General features: G+C 43.3%; 1 protein-coding gene across 1 annotated transcript in view; it reads left to right on the top strand.

Moving 5' to 3' along the window:
- The window catches only part of LOC146197912 (corticotropin-releasing factor receptor 1-like), a 210,036-nt gene that overhangs the window by 105,600 nt on the left and 84,181 nt on the right, over positions 1–20,255 (top strand). Inside the window, exon 3 of the mRNA XM_084592542.1 lies at positions 2,894–3,079. Coding sequence (XP_084448668.1) covers positions 2,894–3,079 — 186 coding nt within the window. The remainder of the gene's footprint in view (positions 1–2,893; positions 3,080–20,255) is intronic.

The following is a 20,255-nucleotide window of genomic DNA, read 5'->3' as shown; positions in this document are numbered from 1 at the left end:
TTGGCACTAAAAAGCGTTTTAAAAATGCACATCCCTCCCGCAGCCAAAACATTGTGCCATCTCGGCAGCCATTTTTTTTCACGCGCTTAATTGCCAGTCTTCTGCGCAACGCTTCGGATGTCGCTGTCTTCTCCTCTGGCATAGTTGCACTAAAGACTTCATTTAGGCCTTTTTCATCCCAATAAAAGTTTAAAGCACGAGTTAAAGACTTGGCTATACATGGCAAGACTTAGCAAACGAAAGCTGAACAAAAGAAAATTTAGCTAAACGATTGCTATGCACTACTTTTCCATGTGTATCAGTGCTTAGCCAAGCTGAATCGCGGCTTCATTTTTTTTTCTTTCATGCTGATGGCGGGGTATTTTAAAGTCCACTCAAGAGCAAATTCTTCGTGTAAAACATTTTCAGGCGGCTCTTCTTCGAGCTTATGTAAGTTAGCTTTAGCTGTATTGACAGAAGAGCTGCGCGCATTCATATTGTGATCGGTGGACCGTGCAGAGAGCGGAGCTATCTTAGCAACAGGCGCCTGAAGTTGAACGGAGGGCACTGTTGCTGTCGGCACCCTTTGTTCTCGATGCGGCCCAGTCGTCGGCACACAGCCGTAAAATCGACCACACGGTGGAAAGCGTTTTCTTCCGTTTTTCTTCTCACATCAAAAAGCTGTGTTGCTGCGCTTCGTTTGCAGCGCCCACTTACTCCAGGTAATGCGATTGCGTTGGATAGCCAGGGCCAGATGCTTCCAAAGAAGTTCTCGGAGCCACTTTGTGAGGGAATTCAGTCTCCAGAGTGGGACTTGAAGTTCGAAGTCCCTGCGTGGCCGTCTCGTGTGGCTTTATCCTTTGATTTGTTTTCTTGTCATTGCTTGATTTAAGACCATTTGCCCTTTTGTGCGTGGCAAGGACCCTTTTCTTTCCACTCGGTCTACCGCATTTTCTATTATGAGCTCTACATCAGGCCAAACCTCAAACCGAAACATGTATGGCGCACCAGACAAAAGCAGTGGACATCACTAGACTAGACCCGCTGTTAACATTTCTGGGACGTTTTGCGGATACCCGCTACAAAAGCGTACTTGCGAAATCGCTGGGACACTGAGGCCCTGGATAATAGCTCCTCGGTAATCCAGACCTAGATCAACTTCTTGCACCTCTAAACTTGTAATACATGTCATACCGTCTTGATGGAAAGTGTAAACATGTGTATTATTTTCACTCCTGCGGGTAGAACTTCACAAATGGCTAGCATATTTGGGGAAACTGCATTTTGCAGCATATACAGCAGGCTAACGTCGAAATATCAGCCGCACCACAGAAGGCCACCTTAAATAAAAATGCATGCAAAAGCTAATATTCACGAAAAAATTGCTGAGAATTGCCATGGCCATACTGTTACATTGACAGGAAATGGAGCAGTTTTGAATTGTGTTCTTAACCAAATGAGCCGGCGCATTTAAAATGCTCTTAATCAAGTGAGCTAGGACTTTTAGAGTTAGATAAATTTAGTAATTCTATAAATATATTCTATTTCCGCTGTGAAGGATAGAGCTTTTGATATGTTCCGAATACATGGCTAAACGTGCCAAAAAGAGTCCTTTCCCAGCATGGAACAATTTATAACCGCTTTGCGCGCACAGGCTGGATACAGTGACGAGCCACCATGATCCACGGAGTAAACTCTTCTGCACAAGAAAGACGCTGGAAAATAGTTTTTATTTGAGGTCATGAGTACTGTGTCAAGGGTAACTTTAACTGTGATAAGAAACTTTAACTGGTTTACCTGTAACAGCTACACGCAATTGACTAGCTCCCTTCATTTACTGTGTGGTCGTCTTTGATCACTTGATAACTTGGTTAAAGACCACCTACTAATATTAAGTTAGGGTTTATCTTGGTAACTTCTGATATGGCAGTAATGTTACATTGATAGTATAGCTCCTGCATGTTTTAAAATTTCCTTATACCGTTTATTTTGGAGCCGATAACTTTCTTCAGCAGTTAATTGTATTCCTGCTAAAGTAATTAAAGATTATGTGTTATTAACATAGTTTTCACGGGAGATCTCCATGGCGGTTTTCCTTCCTGGTCAACATTTTCTTTTTCATGTAGTTTTGTATCGGCTGAAGAATATGTCAATGCTTCATTTTCTTCGGAAAAATACCAATGTTTGAAATTGTTTAGCCTCGTTGCACTTTATTGCGGATACCCGTGAATGCGGATATGCAGCATCCTTTGAGCGTGCAAATCCTCGCTTTTCGTTTTCAATAGCCGTGGCATATCTTAGACCAGTTTTCTTTCTTTTTTTTTTACTTGTTCTTTAACACTGCTGTGTGATTTTTTATTCTTTCGGAAACTTGCCATAAGGCGTATAATAGAAAGTCATGCAAATCGTCTTCGGCCATAAACTGGAGAAGGCGTCTGCTTTTAGCGTTGTCTGCCTGCCACTTGGAGAAATCCTCCTCCCCTCGACGCCGGGAGTCTACTTCCTGGAGAATCCGTGTTTTTGACGCGATTGTCCTTGCACAAGTCTATAGCAGGTGGCGACATCCACCTCTGCAGCCGGTGTAGAACATTTCCGGCCGGCGGTCAGTCCTATGTCTTGAGAGCCCCATCGGCACGCCACCGACGGGGTAAGGACCGCCTCAGCCCTTGTCCTTCTAAGAGATACCTCCTCTAGTATAGTTAAGTTATGAGGGAGGGGTAAGTGCACGGCGGTATGAGGACACGTGTATTTTTCCGCAGAGAGAATGCTAGGATGAGGACAACAGAACGGGCATCAAATGATAGCTTGGTGGGTGGTGCATTAGTGTTTGAAATTTGGTGTGCGAGGTTGTAAACTTTTTTTTTTTTTTTTGTCAGCTGTGTAATTCAGCCGATGTCCTCTTCACTCTTCGCAGGAGCGCAGGCGCTGGTGTCGTCTTCCCTCTCTTCAGCCGCGTCCATGTCTCCTCCCCGTTGCCCGCCGGTATGGGACTCAATACACTGCTGGCCACCCGTGGAAGCTGGCAAGATCTTGACGCTGCCCTGCCGAGAGGTTTTTGGGAGGCTCAACTACACGCAACACGACGTGCGCTGGGGAGCTGGTGAGTAGCTTTTTCTAAAACAAGGATGACATGCACGCAGGCGGTTAGTTCCCCAAGGACGCTGTTTAGAGCTTCCCAAGGACTTCTCTGCGAAAACCGTCACTTATGAACAGAATCAGTCAAGCAGGAAGTTCAGCTATATATTTCGCCATACAGCAGCCATATATTTCAGTTTACTCGAAGATGGTAGCTTTCGGGCTGTGTGGTTTGAAATTGAGCTAGGCTGGTGTTGCTAGAAGTCTGTTCGAGCGCATTGCCCTGTGGACGTGTGCTAATTGCGTATTCCTAGAAAATCACTATGATTAACAGATGCGCCGCGGATGTAAAAGAGCGCAGCGGAACATTTTGTACGTTCTGAATCGATCTGTGCGTTCTAGAATGCTTTTAAACAAAGTTGAAGTGGCAGTGCGCAAATTACTGGCTTCTAATTAAAAGGTTGAACCACATCTTAAAGTAGGGAGAACATTTTTTCATTTCATTGGAAGTGACACTAGACCTTGTAAGAACGTTGTTTTCATCCTTATTGAAACTTTGCCTTTCGAATGGCATTTTTTTCTCATGCTCAGCTTATTGCAGGCGACAATTCTTTTATTTCATCGCTATCGTCCCGAAGTATCATCTGAATAAGGTAGGGAGAAGCGGGAAGTTGTTCTGGAAAGCAATCGCGGGTGGTCCCCGGTGGCATGTAGAGGCTGATTGACGAGGTGTTTCTGACGGCATTCTCCTAGGATTTCCGAGCTTGCCCGCAGCAAGCGCCGAAAACCATCGCTATTTGGGAGAGGGAAGATTGCTTCTTTTCTGGTGTCCTTGAGAGCTCTGCCGGATTCAAAGCTGCCAACTTCTCGCCTTTCTTCGACGCCCCGGCAAAACCGCGCTAATAACTCGTCTCATTTTCTTTTTCTTGAAAGGGGGGGTGGGGGGTGGCGGGGGGCTTTAAAGGCATTTAAATCATTTCGTTTCGAAAGAAAGAAGGCACATTAGAAGCATATATTGAAAGCGAGTGTCCCTGTCATTCGGAGGGCAGTAGTTATAAGCATTTTTTTTTCCCTTTGTATCCCTTGGACCTATAGCGCTTCGCATGATTGGTTCTTCTTTAGAAAGTTACATTAGCAGTTTGGAATTTCTTTTTCAATATACTGCATTCGTATCGCTTAGCCTTTATGGAAGCTTAAGTTTATACCACCACCCGTTGTTGAATTGTTGGGAGTAAACAGCCGATTTGTCGCTGTCAAGAATCTCGCTCTCTTGTTGTTGACACATTTATCTTTTCTTTTGGACGCTAGAAGGAGGCGGAAAGCACAAGCCCCTAGGTCTTTGCTGCGTAGCCATTCAAATCGGCATTCACTCAGTGCCCTTCAGCTATAAGCCGTCTTTCGTCTTTTGCTGTGAGGGGAGTGAACCAAGGCCTGCGCGCCTCGGTACCTATAGCGTGTTGTCTCTGGCGCGTGTCCAGTCTTTCAAGGTCCGTTGCTTCTACGAGAATCCATGAGTCTACTTCTTCCCTCTTTTTCCCCATAATATCACCGGCACGCGATTCTTTCTGCCTGATGCGAGCTCTCTGTATGAATTAGCCTTTTCGATGGGACCTGCAAGAAGAGTGTGTCGAGGGTCTCTGCAACATAATGTCGCAATTGCGCCAGGCCGGGCTCGATTTGCCAATGCCTGTATCGACTCTTTGCCTTCCTTGGTCAAAGCAGCGCTCCCGTTGGCTGTGTTGCTGATTTGGTTATCTTCCTCCTGGCTATAGTGCCATCAGGAACTCAACTACAAGGGGCATTGGGAACGGCAAAAGAACGGGAAGCATTGAAAGCTCAAAAACATTTCTGTCGCTCAATGCTTGCGTATTCAACTAATTCCACATAACCCCGCTAGACTGCTGAGGCCCAGCCTTGAGAATCGAGGACACCAAAGAGAGAAAGAGAGAGAGAGAGAGAGAGAGAGAGAGAGAGAGAGAGAGAGAGAGAGAGAGAGAGAGAGAGAGAGAGAGAGAGAGAGAGAGAGAGAGAGAGAGAGAGATAATCAACTTCGTTTGGTTTCCGGAATCGTGCGGGTGATCGTTCTTACTTCAGGGTCGCAATGACTTAGTCTGCCTCTCGGACTCTGTCGAGCAGCTTGCGCACCTCTGAGAGACCTGTGTGGGCAATCTTCGCCTGCATTCATGGGGCTTAATAAAGGAAGCCTACGTCCTTCCTTGCTTAGTTAGTTTCTTATGCATGTTAATGGCAACATGAAAAACTTCTTTATCAGCCTTACTTATTCGTCTTATTTGTCGCTTGCCATATTTATAAATGCGTTAGCTTTTCATAATAAACTGCCTTCACTTCAAGTTATCATTAGCTATCAATTAGTTATCAATTCTGTCCGGTGCTTCTACACGTCTTGATCTTGCTTACAATGTCTGGTTACTTCCTTCTAGATCCTCCCCTGGTGCCTATTTCCTTGAGCATATATATTTTAGTCGCCTCAATCGCAATGTGTTCATCTTTTCTCAACGTGTGATCAAAACATCACAGGCTTCCTTATTGAATTCATCTGTCAACATCTACTGCGACCACCCCTCGTATGTGATTGTTCCATACTCTGTCATTTCCATTCACTTAACATGTTAATCTCAGCGTCTTCTTTTTGTCAGTTGAACATCTTGCTTGTAGCAAGCATTAGGCGTAGTCACGTGCTTTCAGAACAAGGGGAGAATCAGCCCGAAAACAATGGCGTTGTCCAGCCTGTCGAGGGGTCAAAATTGCTATTATAGCCGAACTTCAGACAAAGGTGCAGTCGCTTTCAGACACTGTAATTTCAATGGAACACAGTGTTGAGGCAATGTCCGATAAGTTTGACAAAGCACTCGCCGAGCTTAGCCAAAAAGACAATAGACTGGCAGACATGAAGAAGCAGATCGAGGAACTCGAGAATAACCAAAACAGGGGACAGATTGAGGACATCAAGAAAGACATCAATGAACTTGAAAGACATAACAGGAAGCTAAATCTGGAAATTCACGGCATAAAGAAAACAAATCATGAAGATCTTGTTAAAGTGAACGCGTGTGCGGCCTCTCTTGAGCTTCCCCTGCTTGCAGCTGGTGACGTCACTGCAATACACCGATTGCCATCTAAACCCGATAAGACACCTGGAATCATTTTTCGCTTCGCTCAGCAAGCTGTCCGTGATAACTGGTCCAGTAACCGAAAGAAACTGAAGGATGTAGATGAAAATGGTAATGTGTTTTTCCAAGACAATCTGACTAAGCAAACACGAACACTCCTTTGGGAAGCGAAGCAATGGGCACGCGACATGAACTATCGCTATGTTTGGCAGAGTGGTGGCTAAGTCCTCGTCAGACGGAAAGAAGACGACACAGCCGTTGTTGTGAAGTCTAAAAATCACCTCATGACGCTTGTTTAAGTGTTTTATTAAAGACCTTCATTATTTACATGCATATCGCACCTGACGATCTCAAATCACTCCTTGGTAAACCTTACTTAGAAGGCTTAAAAGTTTTCCATATTGAAATCCGGTCTGCTAGAAATAAAGAGGACTATTTGGATTTATTTTTTTAGCAATTTTCGCTTTTCTTTTGATATCATTATGCTTTCAGAGACATGGTATACCAGAGATGACAATGTTTTTTCAATACCCGGATATGATGTTTTCTACCTCAATCGCTCGTTACGCCGTGGTGGTGGTGTTGCTTTGCTATCAAAAAAGCATCTCAGATGTGACCTCTTGCCTGATTTTACATTTTCAAACCACGAAAGTGAAATGTTGACTATTGTAATGAGTGACCATGTAATTTCTGTAGTGTACAGACCACCAGATGCTATGTTCTTTTCTTCAGTAGAGCCTCTCTTTCAATATTGTATCAATAATAAGCTGAAACAAATTTGTGGCGGGGATTTCAATATCGACATGATGTCCGACACTCGTGAATCAAGAGAAATGACATGGTTGTACGAGAGTTATGACTCCAAGAACGTTATTTCCTCGGCAACTAGAATTTCCGCTAGCTCTTCAACACTTCTAGATTTTTTTCTTGTTAGCTCTACCATCAAAGATTTCATGTCTGGAGTGATAACATCTGACCTTAGTGACCACTCAGCTGTGTTTGTAGCCATTCCACATCACCAAAAAGAAAATATGTTCCCGAGTCTCACAAGATATTTTTCAGCCAACAACCTAGAAAATTTTTGTCAACAACTTTCAGCTGTATCTTGGGAGAATGCCCTTTCATCTAATAATGCAAACACATCTTTTGATGACTTTTTTGCCCTATTTAGAAACATTTATGAATAAAGCTTCCTACTTTGGCATATTTCCCAATACAAGAAGATTCAAAAACCATGGATCAATTGAGATTTACTTGCGAAAATAAAAACAAAGTATACGATGTATGAGGCATTCCTAAAACAACGTGATCCTGAACTACTGAAAGCTTTTAGGAAATACCGTAATAAACTAAATAAGGAACTTAAGCATGCCAGATATACATATTTCAACAATCTTTTCCTACGCTCGTCTAATGCGACCGTTATGTGGAAAAAGCTAAGTTCAACATTCCAAAATGTGCAAGTGTCGAAAACAATTCATGACATTGCTATGAATGGAAGAAAATTTTCAGGTACAGATCTAGCTAACATTTTGAATGACTATCTAGTAAACTTGACCTTTCCTGCAACATCAGGGGACTGCACTCAATGCTTGAGGGGCAGTTGTCCTGAGACTATTTATGTGAATCCAATTTCAGAAACAGAATTTTTTTTTCTATTATCATGAAATTAAAAAATACTTGCTCCAGTGATATCTTTGACCTTCAAGTCCGCCCGATCAAATTCGTGGCTGACATTATTGCTATTCCCCTTACCCATATTTTCAATATTTGTCTGACAAGCGTAATATTTCCGTCAAAGCTTCTATACGCGAAAGTTGGCGTTCTGCACAAAAAAGGCGACAAAAACAATTTAGCAAATTACCGACCAATTTCCATACTACCTATTTTTTCTAAAATCCTCGAAAACGCCGTTCATTGCCGTCTAGTGTCATTTGCAGATAAACACAACATTATGACTGAATCTCAATATGGATTCAGGAAAAACCGTTCCACTGAGCTTGCCCTGCTTCATCAAAAAGAGTTTATTCTAGAAAAACTTGAAGAAAAACGGTACTTACTGGCTGTTTTCGTAGATTTCACAAAGGCATTTGATTCCCTTAACCGGGGTATTTTACTGAAGAATTTAAAATTTTATGGTATACGCGGTGTTGTCTTAAAACTGATTGAATCGTATCTTAGAAATCATATGCAGTCGGTTAGTATAGATAATAGCTTCTCCTCACTTAAGCCTACGTTTGTCGGCGTCCCTCAGGGTAGCATTTTGGGACCGTATTTATTTAATATTTATTTAAATGATCTTGTTAACATTGATGATGACCCAAAATTTATAATTTACACCGATGACACTAGCCTGTTTTTTGAGAGAAATGATTACGAAATGCTTGTCAGTCGCGCTAACAGTACTCTAAGCAAACTTAATTCTTGGTGGGCTTCCAATGGAGTGGTTGTTAATGCACAAAAACCTAAGGCTATTTATTATCTTTCGAGATAAAAGCAAAATAATCGTATCAAACAGTTATCTGCACATAAACCAGGAACCTATTGAAATCGTCAGCGAATTTAGAACTCTTGGAGTATTTTTCTCAGAGTACATGCTGTGGGGATGCTCATACAAATCACGTCATAACGAGCTTAGCTCGCATTATAGGATTATTGTATAAAAATCGGGATTTATTTCCGCTTAGCACAAGACTGCTTATCTATCATACATTATTTTTATCACACGTAAACTACTGTTTTTTAGTATGGGGCAAGATAACATTAACAAACGTTAGAAAACTTTCGGTAATGCAAAATAAGGTAATCCGGATTATTACAAATTCCAAACCATCCTGTCCCGCAGATAGCTTGCTCAGGAAATTCAGACTAATTAACATGGAGAACCTCTATAACTATCGCCTTTGTAAAATGATAAGAGATGAAAAGAAACTGAACGTTAAACCTGTCACTAACCTAGCAAACTTAACAAGAAACAGGCATTTTTATACAACTAGGCATCCTGAGCCCTGGGTAGTGCAGTACAGCCGAACTAACTATGGCGACCAGGTGCTACGACAGACAGTACCAAGTATATTAAACTATTTATACCAAAAAAGATGTTGACTTGATGTATGTTCCAAAATCAGTGTTCAGAGATTTATTGCTTCAGTAAACATTTAATTCTGTTTTGTTCATTGCACTATACTTCATAAACATTTTCTTTCTTTCTTTCTTTCTTTTTTTTTTTATTTCCTTTTCGTGACATTTGTACTGAGAGAAAGTGAATTTATTATACTCAGATATCGTCTGTCTTTTTATTGTTGTATTATGCTTTCAAATGACAGGGTCATGTTGAGCGTGAATGTATGCCGTCTCATGGAGGTTATGGTTAATTCAATGTTTCATGGAGGTTATGGTTAATTCACATTGCGTTAGTACTGTATAGATTTATCACTGTATGATTTCTGTATGGATGATCTGTATGGACACGTCTTTTGTGCGCTCTGCTGCTGTCTGTGTGAATACGGGGGGTGAAAGCGTGTCAAGCTGCTGTTCAGCAGCTTTTTCTTTCATCTCCCCATGTTTTGGAAAAACATGAAATAAAAAATATCTTATAAAATTGCGACTGAGTTGCCCCGCTTGCATAAAGGTTCGCTAGCATGCGGAGGGGAAGTTTTTCGTGTATTTTAGCTAGCTCACAAAGAAAGGGATATGGGATTAACGACAACATATTTGCTACTCGAACTTGCAGCCCGTGTCCTGATTTTTTTTTTTCTGCGCTTGTCTTTTTTGGCGTGTTTGAGGATACCTGAAATTAGTGACCTAGGCCCGTATTTCTAGTTTGCGTCATTATTTTAAGTGTCGCTATGTCCCCGATCTGAAGCTATCACATGTCCATCTTTATTTCTTGAACAAATCACACGTGTACTTGCGCAGTGAAAATCTTGTATTTGTATAACTTACTTACACATATATGTTACCAATTCTGTTTTTCATTTCTGTGCGCCCCACCCCTTATGTAATACCCTCTAATGAGGGTCTTTAAGGTATTAAAGTGATGTGATGTGATGTGATGAAGCCACCTGATTGGTGGAAACGCGAGAACATTATGTTGCCACCTCTTCCGGTTCCACAGTTGTAACACGCAGTTCCGGTGTTTCGACCAATCAGATGAGTCGAGGTCACGTGAGATAGCGACACTTCGATAACGACGCAAACTCAGAATACGGGCCCTACAAACACATTTACAATCCTTGCAAGGGGACATCATCATGTAGGCGCGCTAAACTTTAACTCGAGAAAATTCACTAACACAAGACAAGACTGGTACGTGCGCGAGTACATGTCTGATTTCCGTGCGCCTACTATGCATGGTTGTGAAATTGAATGAACGCGTACTTCTCGACTGGCATCTGAAGTATTTGGGCTCATGGGAGTAAATAAGTGAAGGGTTACCCGAAAGCACGCAGTCTGAAATAAGAAAAAAGAGGGAGTGCGGGGGGGATGATTTGATTGCTAGTGGCTGCTGTTAGTTTATAGTTTGCATGATTATTCGAGGAGATACTTACGTGCAAGCACGCTTTTACATTAACTGTTTATTGTCTACATTCGTGGAAACCTGAGTTGTAAGGAAAGCTTAAGCTTGCCCGAAGTTTGGCGTACAACAGAGATAACAAGCCGTTTAAAACCTGAACGCGGTTTATTATTTTTTTCTAATGAGCTTTCTGAGTTATGAAGACGGATTCTGCAGTACCATAATACATGTGCTGGCCGGCAACAAAAAAGTTCTGCAATGTTGAGTAGTAAGCTGGTTAACTATTTTTTTATAAACAACTTTCTAACTATCACACTTAGTCGGCTTCATCGCAAGGCCTACAGCCAGCCATTAGCGAGGACCATATCAGTTTTCAGAACATTGGAAATGTGATATCTCTCGGCTCTCTTACTCAACAGGTTTTGACTTCCCCTTCCCCCCCCCCCCCCAATATCCTGGGAGGAGTATATACCCGCTTGGTTTTGTTAAGGTGCCCCATTAATTCATAACGAGGTGTCCACCCCCCCCCCCCCTTCTTTTTTTTTTTTTTGCACTGATAACAGATGGGTATCAATTCTCTACTTTGCTTAACATCCCCTCCCTTTTCAGAAATTACCCTCCCCCTCCATAATTTGAAATCATGCGGAAGCTCCTGTCCACGGCACCGGGGGAAATCGCGTTTTTGAGACTCTTTGAAGCTTATATGGCTATTACTAACGACTGGATGCGAACATATGATTGAAACCAGCCGCCTAAATGCAATAGTTAAACAAGTTAAGCATCAGAAATGAGCCAGATTCTCACCATGTAACATCATTGGCTTTTATTTTTTTCCGAAATCCATCAACACGGTATATTGTGCTACAAAAGACCTCGAACCTCAAGCAGCTTATATTTAAAAATTAAGACGCGGATTCTCGGAGACGTCTAGTATAGCGCATTTTCTGTTCAAAACACTTCAGCTTTCTTTAGAGCTTAACAGAAAAACATGTTTTGCGCACGCACCCCACTCAGCAGACAGCAATATTTTGCCGATAGTGTACGGATGAACTTAGATGAAAAACTTGAGAGAATATGCACGTTGCACTCGTTAGTTTAACCACCAGACCTTTAATGCGTCGCTGTAAAGCTATCTAAGAAATATGTATTTGACATTTGAAGCACTGAGTTGCACGTCAACTTACATAGTGGCGAGAGAAAAAAAGAAACACTAGCATTAATATTCCTGGGCCCCAATCTCCGAATCATAGTACTCAAAAGAAAATTGGAGCTCTTGATATTTCTTTTTCATATTTTCATCGACGTCGTAATTATCCATTGAATCGATATTATTACCAGAGAAAACTTAATGGAGAACAAACAGAACAATTGACAAGCAGAGAGGTAATAAATAGCAAATTTCCAAGCCCTTTGACGCAGTCATGTGACAGAGATTTGGGCTCTCTCTAAGGATACTAGAATTCCATCTCTCGGCTAAATAACAGCCTGTAGGGGAAGTACACTCCAGGCCTTTTTTCTTTCTTTCTTTCGTTTTTTTTTTTTTTTTTGAAATAAAGGCCCGTAAACTCTAGCCAAAGTATTTTTACTTGCGAGTCGCAGACAAGCCGCACTTCTTATTTACCCGCTTTTCGACGACCAAGTCTTCATTTCCGAGGGCTGCGCAATGCACTGCCTTCACATTGCCTGCCATGTACTCGGCGCCACAGGACGAGGACAGGAACACGGACGGAGAAGCAAAATAGGCAGCGAAGCTTTCTTTCTGCGCTCATTTTTCCTATCTTGTGTTCGTCATACAGCAGACAGTCCTCGCTACTGGGCTGTAAGCAACTAGGAGCGGAGCCCTCATTTCAACAGTAATTACGAGGCTTTACGTCTGCGTCTCAGCGACGGAAGTAGGCTGGACGAGATAATCAATTGAGGTAGTAAGATAAGTACAAATTTGTTGGAGCAAATCGAAAGTTGCGCTGAATTATGCTGGTACAGAGGTGCTGTAATTATAGTAAGAATGAAAAAGACGGGACTCTAAGCTGTACGTGAAATTTCAGTCTCTTTATTGTCAGCAAAATTTTATACGAGGTCTTGCATGTTTTAAACTTTGGTTGTTCTCCTCGATTCGCTTTTTTTTCTCTCCTCTACTCATATTTGCCGCAGCGCATCACTTCCACCTCAGTGGATAATAATTTCGTGACCCCTGTATAACGTAGAGCGGGAATTGCGAAGCAAGTGTGCGCCTCCGGGAACTGTTCCCGTAACATGCGCTGAGCACGAGACTGCAAATGAGCAACGAAAGAGCTTCGAGCCACCTAAATGTATTCGTAGCTGTATTGCACCTTTGAAATCCGTCGTCGCAATTTACTCTTTTAAAATATTTCACAAAGACAAAAAGCCATCGCACGGGTTCACTTTGTTCTCAAACCCGCTAACCTGGATTCACAATGCGATGACTTTTAGACCGAGACGTGCTGGCTCATCAGGCGTTGCTATCATATAGTTTTCGCACATAAATTTTGCGATGACATGAAGGTGTACGCCATTCAGATTGAAGGAATCAGCTCACTCTTGTTTGGGCATTAATTGCAACAAATGTTAGGGGAATAAACTTACCACTTTTGCGATAATTGCAACAAATGTTATGCTTACTATTTTTAATTGCTTCTTAAGAAGCTTTTCTCCGGGTGCCGGATCCGCATAACAACGTCTCAAGTAAATGCAGATGCAAAACATTCGATCAATAAGGTACTTGACAACTTCTTGATTCATTAATACTTTAAAGCATATGATTCGACCGCTACGAAATGCCACTGCAGAACGTACAAAGATCCTGTCAAATCATAAATGCTGTGCGCGCTTTTTTCTCAGCCCTGTGTTTCTACGCTTTAAAAGAAAACACTTTGGAATGCCTGGCCTGAGAGTTTGCTTCTTATACTGCTTGTATAGGTGCATCCCAGGCTTTCGAACTCGTGAGTAAGTCGCATAATAGCTGGAAAACTAGGCGAAAGTGATGCGTACCTACTCGGAAAAAGAGAAACGACATTCTTAATGTCTCTTTTTATTAAAATTTGCCCGATAGGTGGAGTCACAGTGCACGCGCTTTTAAAACGCATGCGCGCACGCTATTGAAACGACGCACGCGGCATTGAATGATAAACTGCATGCCGAGAATACCGGTAGAGGAGAAAGGACTGAATGACGTAAGGGTAAGTCGTGAGAAAAGAGAGATTAATCGCGTACCTCGAACGAGAGGAATGATTGACCTAGATACGGTTTCAGTATCCACAGAGGCGAAAGCCGACATGAATATAGGCTCAGGAGACGACCACACTAGATAAATAGCAACAGGAGAACATCGCGAAGGAAAAGGTCGTAAGAAACAACCATGAGATGTTGCATCCCCAGTGGCGGTACGTCAGTCCTGGATCATCAGCTCGGATGGTCGTTCTGTCGGCAAATTTGTCTTTCCTTACTGATCGGTAGGTTGTTCCCTCTGTGGAAATTGAGGCATGGGGAAGACGGGTACAACACCCCGATGGCAGACTCGAGGAGGGCATGACGAACCGTTGCGGGCTTGTTCCTTTATTGAACAAATGTGCGTGACCTTGACATTCACCTCTTACTTTTTTGTGGTTAAAAGCTTCTTTTAACCGAGCAAGCGCTGCAAGCAGGTTCTCGTCTTCTTTGTTTTATTATTTGCTTGAACTCCTTATTCCCGCCTGTCATCTCCTTTCCACGCTCTTTTCCTTTTGGTATCCACTTTTCTTCTCGCTGTTTCATTCAGCTCTTCACTTTTTTTCACCATGTTCTCCAGAAAAGCCGGCGTAGAAGTTGTGAGCGAAAAATCACGGGCGTCAAGTGCTGGTTGGCAGATGACGTGACCGTGCACCGACTAGTAGTCGGCTTGTGTGGTGCCAGAAGACCGCATGATATGGACAATTTGGCAGATGGTGTCATATCGTGCTTATTTGAGGTGGGCAGGCGAGATTGAAATCCAAGGCGCTTCTCCTAACACGAACAGGCCCGTTCGTGAGGCTTGTTTAACGTGGGTCTTTATATGTATTCCGGTACGTTTACTATATTATATACAAGCTTACTTCTCCACGCTAATAGTGTGAGTGGGATAATGAAGGCAGAAGTAAAATATGAGTAATTAAGGTCGCTGGAATGTCCATCTGCACCAACAAGGATCTGCAAAGCGCACCGACAAATAGGAGCCGTTCCCTGCCTTGTTTTTGCTCCCTGTGCCTTCGCATCTTTTTTTTTTATTTTCCATTTTACATTATTCTAGGGCTCCTAATATATGCAGTCACACGACGACTCTAGCTTTCTGCACTGCTGCTGTCATACTACCTCAGCCGTTCCCCATCACAGGAAACCCAGTGTCTGATCAAGCGAAGCCTTCAGCCCAAACAAGGAGTCTACATCCACTCCCCAGGAGCACCGCTCACCAGCTACCTCTCCACTGCCTATCCTCTAATCGCCCTTGTTCCACCATTCTCACCTCACTTTCACCTACCTTCCCCTCGTTCCATCCCCCCCCCCCCCCGAACCCTCAAAACAGGTCCACCTACCTTCCACAAAAAACGACATTACGCAGCGACGGAACAAAAGGCGACAATGAAATCTAAATCAAAGATGCAATGAAAATAGACGCGGACGTGAAGTACAAAATGTTCATTACGTCTTAATGACGCGTGTGCAGGTGCTGCTGCTTCACAGTTCAAAAAGATGATTTCTCTAAGTGCGAAAAAGACAGTGCCAACACGTGTTCTGGTTCTCGTGTTCGGGCTGTCGTGATGTGACCAACCTAAACATCACTGACTAAATCGCCTGTACCTCTGCCCTTGTCAGAAATGTAGCCCTTGCTTGTGTGTAAAGGTCTCCCGGTCTGAGGTGAGAGGTGCTGTGGCGACAACGAATGTCGGGCATGTTTGATTCTACATAAGAAAATCACCTTTCATGAGGGATGAGCACTCAGTCGAAAATGAACGCATTGCAGCGCCGAAGAACTGCAAGAGATAGGCTTTCGTCACTCATCGTTACGTATTCCAGGGGGCAGACGTGAAGTACTCACTTGCTCATATCGAACGCCCTCCCATTTAACAGGAGATGTCTGGTGATTAGAAAGAAAACCTGTGAGTGTACTGCAAGCTCAGTCCATATTTAGCTGATGTCCTTGACTACGGCTGCCTTTAGAGCCTTATAATCCGAAATGTGTGCCCGAAACGTGGTGCATAATAAAGAGGTCTATCTTTCAACGTGAGCTTTTGAAACCAATGCCTGGTAGCAGATTCAATTACTGCATCACTCCTAATTTAGATTAGGCTTCTCATAAACTCCTCTTCAGATCAAAGTGCAGGAAACCATCAATAATTTTCTTCGACACGTCCATTTCACATGTCAGCTGCTCAGACAGTGACAGCTAGGAAGGCGAAACCTCCATGTGTTCGTAGCATTAGATGTTCTTGTTCCAGTTTAGTTTTTTTTTAATGTATTTCTTCTTATGGTAAAAAGTCACCGTTGTGGGATGCTCGAATTCTGAGTCGATTTGGAATGTTAAACCTGATAAATCAAATCAAACCGAAGAGAGAGAGAGAGAGAGAGAGAGAGAGAGAGAGAGAGAGAGAGAGAGAGAGAGAGAGAGAGAGAGAGAGAGAGAGAGAGAGAGAGAACGTTTATTTACGTTCGTCAAAAATAACGATGAAGAAGGCTTTAGCCTAAACTTCCATTCATTCCCCTAACCATCGGCTTGAATTTCTTGAGTCTAGGCAGCGGTCAGGGCAAGACCAATGACTTTGCGTTGCTCTTCTGCCTCAGGGTTGAGTAACCCAAACAAGTACGCTGTGAAATTATGGCGTACGAAGGAGAGGGCAAGACGACTTGTTCTTTGAAGCGCAGATCCAGGCAAAGCAAGCATATTACACCTTTCCTATGCTCCCCGTCTGATTCAGTGGGCACGAGTCCACGTCGCCAATGTCTGCCAATACCGTCGCTCACGTCCGTCAATAAAAGCTGAAGGATGCATGAACAAATTAACGCACCTGCAGCATCTCGGCACTATTATATAGGTAAGCTCGAAGCAAAGCAGACTTGGTTCCACCTTGTATGAGGTGAAAAGATTTTCCGAAGTGAATTTTTCTGATTTGACCTTACCTGTGACATAAAAGGCGGCGGGCACTTCAGTGCGACTGTTATTCGAGTGGAATCCCGACCTCGGCGGCCACTTTTCGATGGAGGCGAAAAGCAAGGCGCCCGTGTGTTGTGCGATGTCAGTGCACGTTAAAGAACCCCAGGTGGTCGAAATTTCCGGAGTCCTCCACTACGGCGTCTCTCATAGCCTGAGTCGCTTTGGGACGTTAAACTCACAAACCAAACCAAAACCAAAAATCATTGAATATCTTTATGCCACTTGCTTGCGGCTTTTACTCCTAGTCTGACAGTTATCGAACACTCAACGCTACAGCGGGGGCAAACAGAAAAGACGACGTGCATCAATTAAATCGCGCACAAATATGTGTGATTTCACAGCTGCAGCTTTCTCCCTTGCACGGCGTCAAACGGAATGAGAACCTTCTCCGGCGAGCAGGCGTCGGAACTTGCCCAGATAAATGCGATCATGACATCGAGGACGCCATCGGTCGTTTAACCGATTCTTTTCATGATATGGTCGTCCTATCTTGCCGATTTATAGGCTTTTTAGTTTGTTTGTGTTTTGTAAATTTTTCTACGCGAAAAACAGAGGGAACACATAGCTATGCTTTCCGCATAGTAGGGAGGGAGGATTTCGGGCGCGGCAACCGTTCGATAAAGCGATCGTTTCAATTCAAGGTTGCCACTGCTGCTTCCGGCTAAGGAACACATTGGGCGATATTCCTCTGTTTTATATTATTATGCTTTATTTTTTCGAGGAGCAGCAGTGCAAATTGAGTTCCCAGTCGAAACAAACTACAGAACTTTGTCAAAAATACGACAAAATATCCTGTAGTTATGCCGTAACCATCAAATTTTTCTGTAGTTCTGTAGTTTTTTTTTGGAATATTTCTGTTGTCTTTGGTTGTGTAGCACTTTTCTGTTGTAGCTAAAGAAATTTCTGATGTTACTACAGAATGTTCTGTTGTCACAATAGGTTTCCCGTCAAAAACCGCACAGAAATATCTGTCATAACATCAGAAAAGTTTCTGTAGTTTTTTCCGACAGGGTTCGTATTTATTTTTTTCTAAAGCAGGTTGCTCTCTCTCTCTCTCTTTTTTTTTTCCTTGCAGCTCCTAACTGAGTATGCATGTCTCGGTCTTCCGCTGATCCTTTTAGAGTTGGGGTAGGAAAAATGGTGCTGTTGGAATCCTACCGCGTTTTCTTGGCCTCATGAGGCTTATTTCAATATCAATATAAAAAACAAAAATATATAAAAAGTGTCTTTTCCTCCTTTGATCTTTCGGAAAGTATACGTACACGACACCCGCGCTCTAAAAGAGCCTTATTTTATTTGTGTATCAGATGTAAACAAATATAAGCACTTTAAAATAACGTGTAAGTACATACGATCCAACTGAAATCTGTCCCGTATGGAGGAAAGAATGATTGCGTCTAAACGCGTCAGAGGTTGCGAGAAGGCGCTGTCGCGGAGCTTGGAAATGGCCAGAGAAATGCCCGAGGAGAATGTAAACAAACTACAAACCAAGAAAACTTTTTTTCTCCGGTATTTCATGACATGTTTTAAGTAATACTACGAGAGCTGCTGTGGAAGCACACCAGTGATGGGACTACATAGCATCAGGGAGCTTCTCCCGCGGAAACTCGAATGAGTCCAAGGGGATATCCGCTGACGACCGTATCACACGGCAGCCGGAAATGCATTACCTTTCGGGAGAGCTATTTCGAGCCAATGCTTATGGGCTCACACACGAAGTAATCAGTTTCACACTTACGCGAGAGTTGTGGCAGAACGTGGGTGTTGCGAAAGCGGGGAGAGGCTTCACTTGCCAAAATGTAGACTCAAAAGAGTCTTTATTGTTTTTCAAAGGTTGCAGTATACTTGCCGGAAGTTTTTTCCTGAGCTTCCCAAGCAGCTGGCTTAGATTCTGTCCAAATCGTTGCCTTGGTTCTAGTTTCTGGCTCACATTATGTCAACCTTGTAGCTGGTTTTATTTGCGTTATCTCTTTTCACGGCCGCTATCGATGGCCTTGAATCGGACGAGATCGGAAGAGAAGGAGAGGTAAGCTTTATTTAGAGCAGCGTGAATTATTTGCCACAAGTGGGCTTCATAGATTTGGAAGTCCAGGAAGCCATAGACCCGAGACAACGTCTTAGCGCGATGCTGATCATGCAAGCTGTGGCTTGACAACTCGGTCTCCTACTGCACTTCGGTTATATCTCTGGGCGTTATGGTACCATGTGGTCCCTTGCATCCTCAAACCATATCCATATGTTGTAGCGAGCTTCGCATGCTACAGAAGGCGCATTCATATCTTTAGGGGGCGGGCGAGATCCTGTGCAGTAAAGCGCTGTAACGTGACTTTCGGTTAGATTTTTCGGAGCGTGCCTGCTTCCTTTCGTTAGTTTCTTGTGGGCGGGGAATATTTTCGCCTGCGAAGTCTAATGCAGGAGGATGTCAGTATAATTCTTAGATACTCCTGGATTTTCCGAAAACTGTGAGAGTAGTGCCTCGTTAGCGTATGCTCCGACTGAGGAGTTGACAGCCTCATTTCCAGCCTCAGGTGGGTGTGTCCCAGAGTCCACCCAATATAAGTGCCCTGGAGGTTGTGTACTGTGGTGCGACGAAGGATTCAAAGTGCTATGCTGGAAACTCTTCTGTTTTTGCATTTCCTGCATGAAGCCTGCGAATTATGATTATGAAATGTCCATTGTCCCTCGAGAGGGCTAATACAATTGCTGCCTCTCTTGCTGCGTCAGTGTCATTTGCTTGAACAGTTGAATATATATTTTCTGTAAATGTGAAATGCTACATAGGATGCATATTTCGAAAGCCGAGGGGGGGGGGGGGGGGGAGGGGGCGACTACAGTGGTTTATCAGCTGATTCCGTCCAGTTTCGCTGTCTGGTGCATTTTTGTTCTACACCTCTGCGTCCCAGTTCCTCGAATGTTGTACGTCTCGATTCTGTTGCTATTAAGCATTCGAAGTGCTTGACTGTAGGTCTCGGCAAGCTCTCCCCACGTGTTGTGAACGCCGAGGTGAAGGAGGCGTTGCATCAAGACGCATTCGGATATAACCATTCTGATTTTGATGGCTTCGCGGATGAGAGTGTTGAGTTTTTTGTATTCTGCTTTCTATAGATCCAAATATGTTCTTCCATATGTTATGCGGGTTATGTTGAGAGCCTGGATGATGCGGACGGTTGTACTTAGATGCCGTGTATTCTGCTGGCCACGCGGCGTGCCAGGTGTGCCGCTTGAGTAACAGTGCTTGCGCCATCTTTCGAGATGTTTGGGTCAAAAATACGGATAGAGTCGACTTGAGTGATAGGAATTCCTCCAAGAAAGATTATCGGAACAGGAATTACACCTTTTGAGGGCCTTCCTCCAGTTAGGGCTTTAAGATGAA

Source organism: Amblyomma maculatum, chromosome 2 (genome assembly GCF_055883805.1).
Source record: "Amblyomma maculatum isolate TAMU_Amacu chromosome 2, ASM5588380v1, whole genome shotgun sequence".
NCBI classification, from domain to species: domain Eukaryota; kingdom Metazoa; phylum Arthropoda; class Arachnida; order Ixodida; family Ixodidae; genus Amblyomma; species Amblyomma maculatum.
This window is presented reverse-complemented; position numbering and strand designations above follow the sequence as displayed.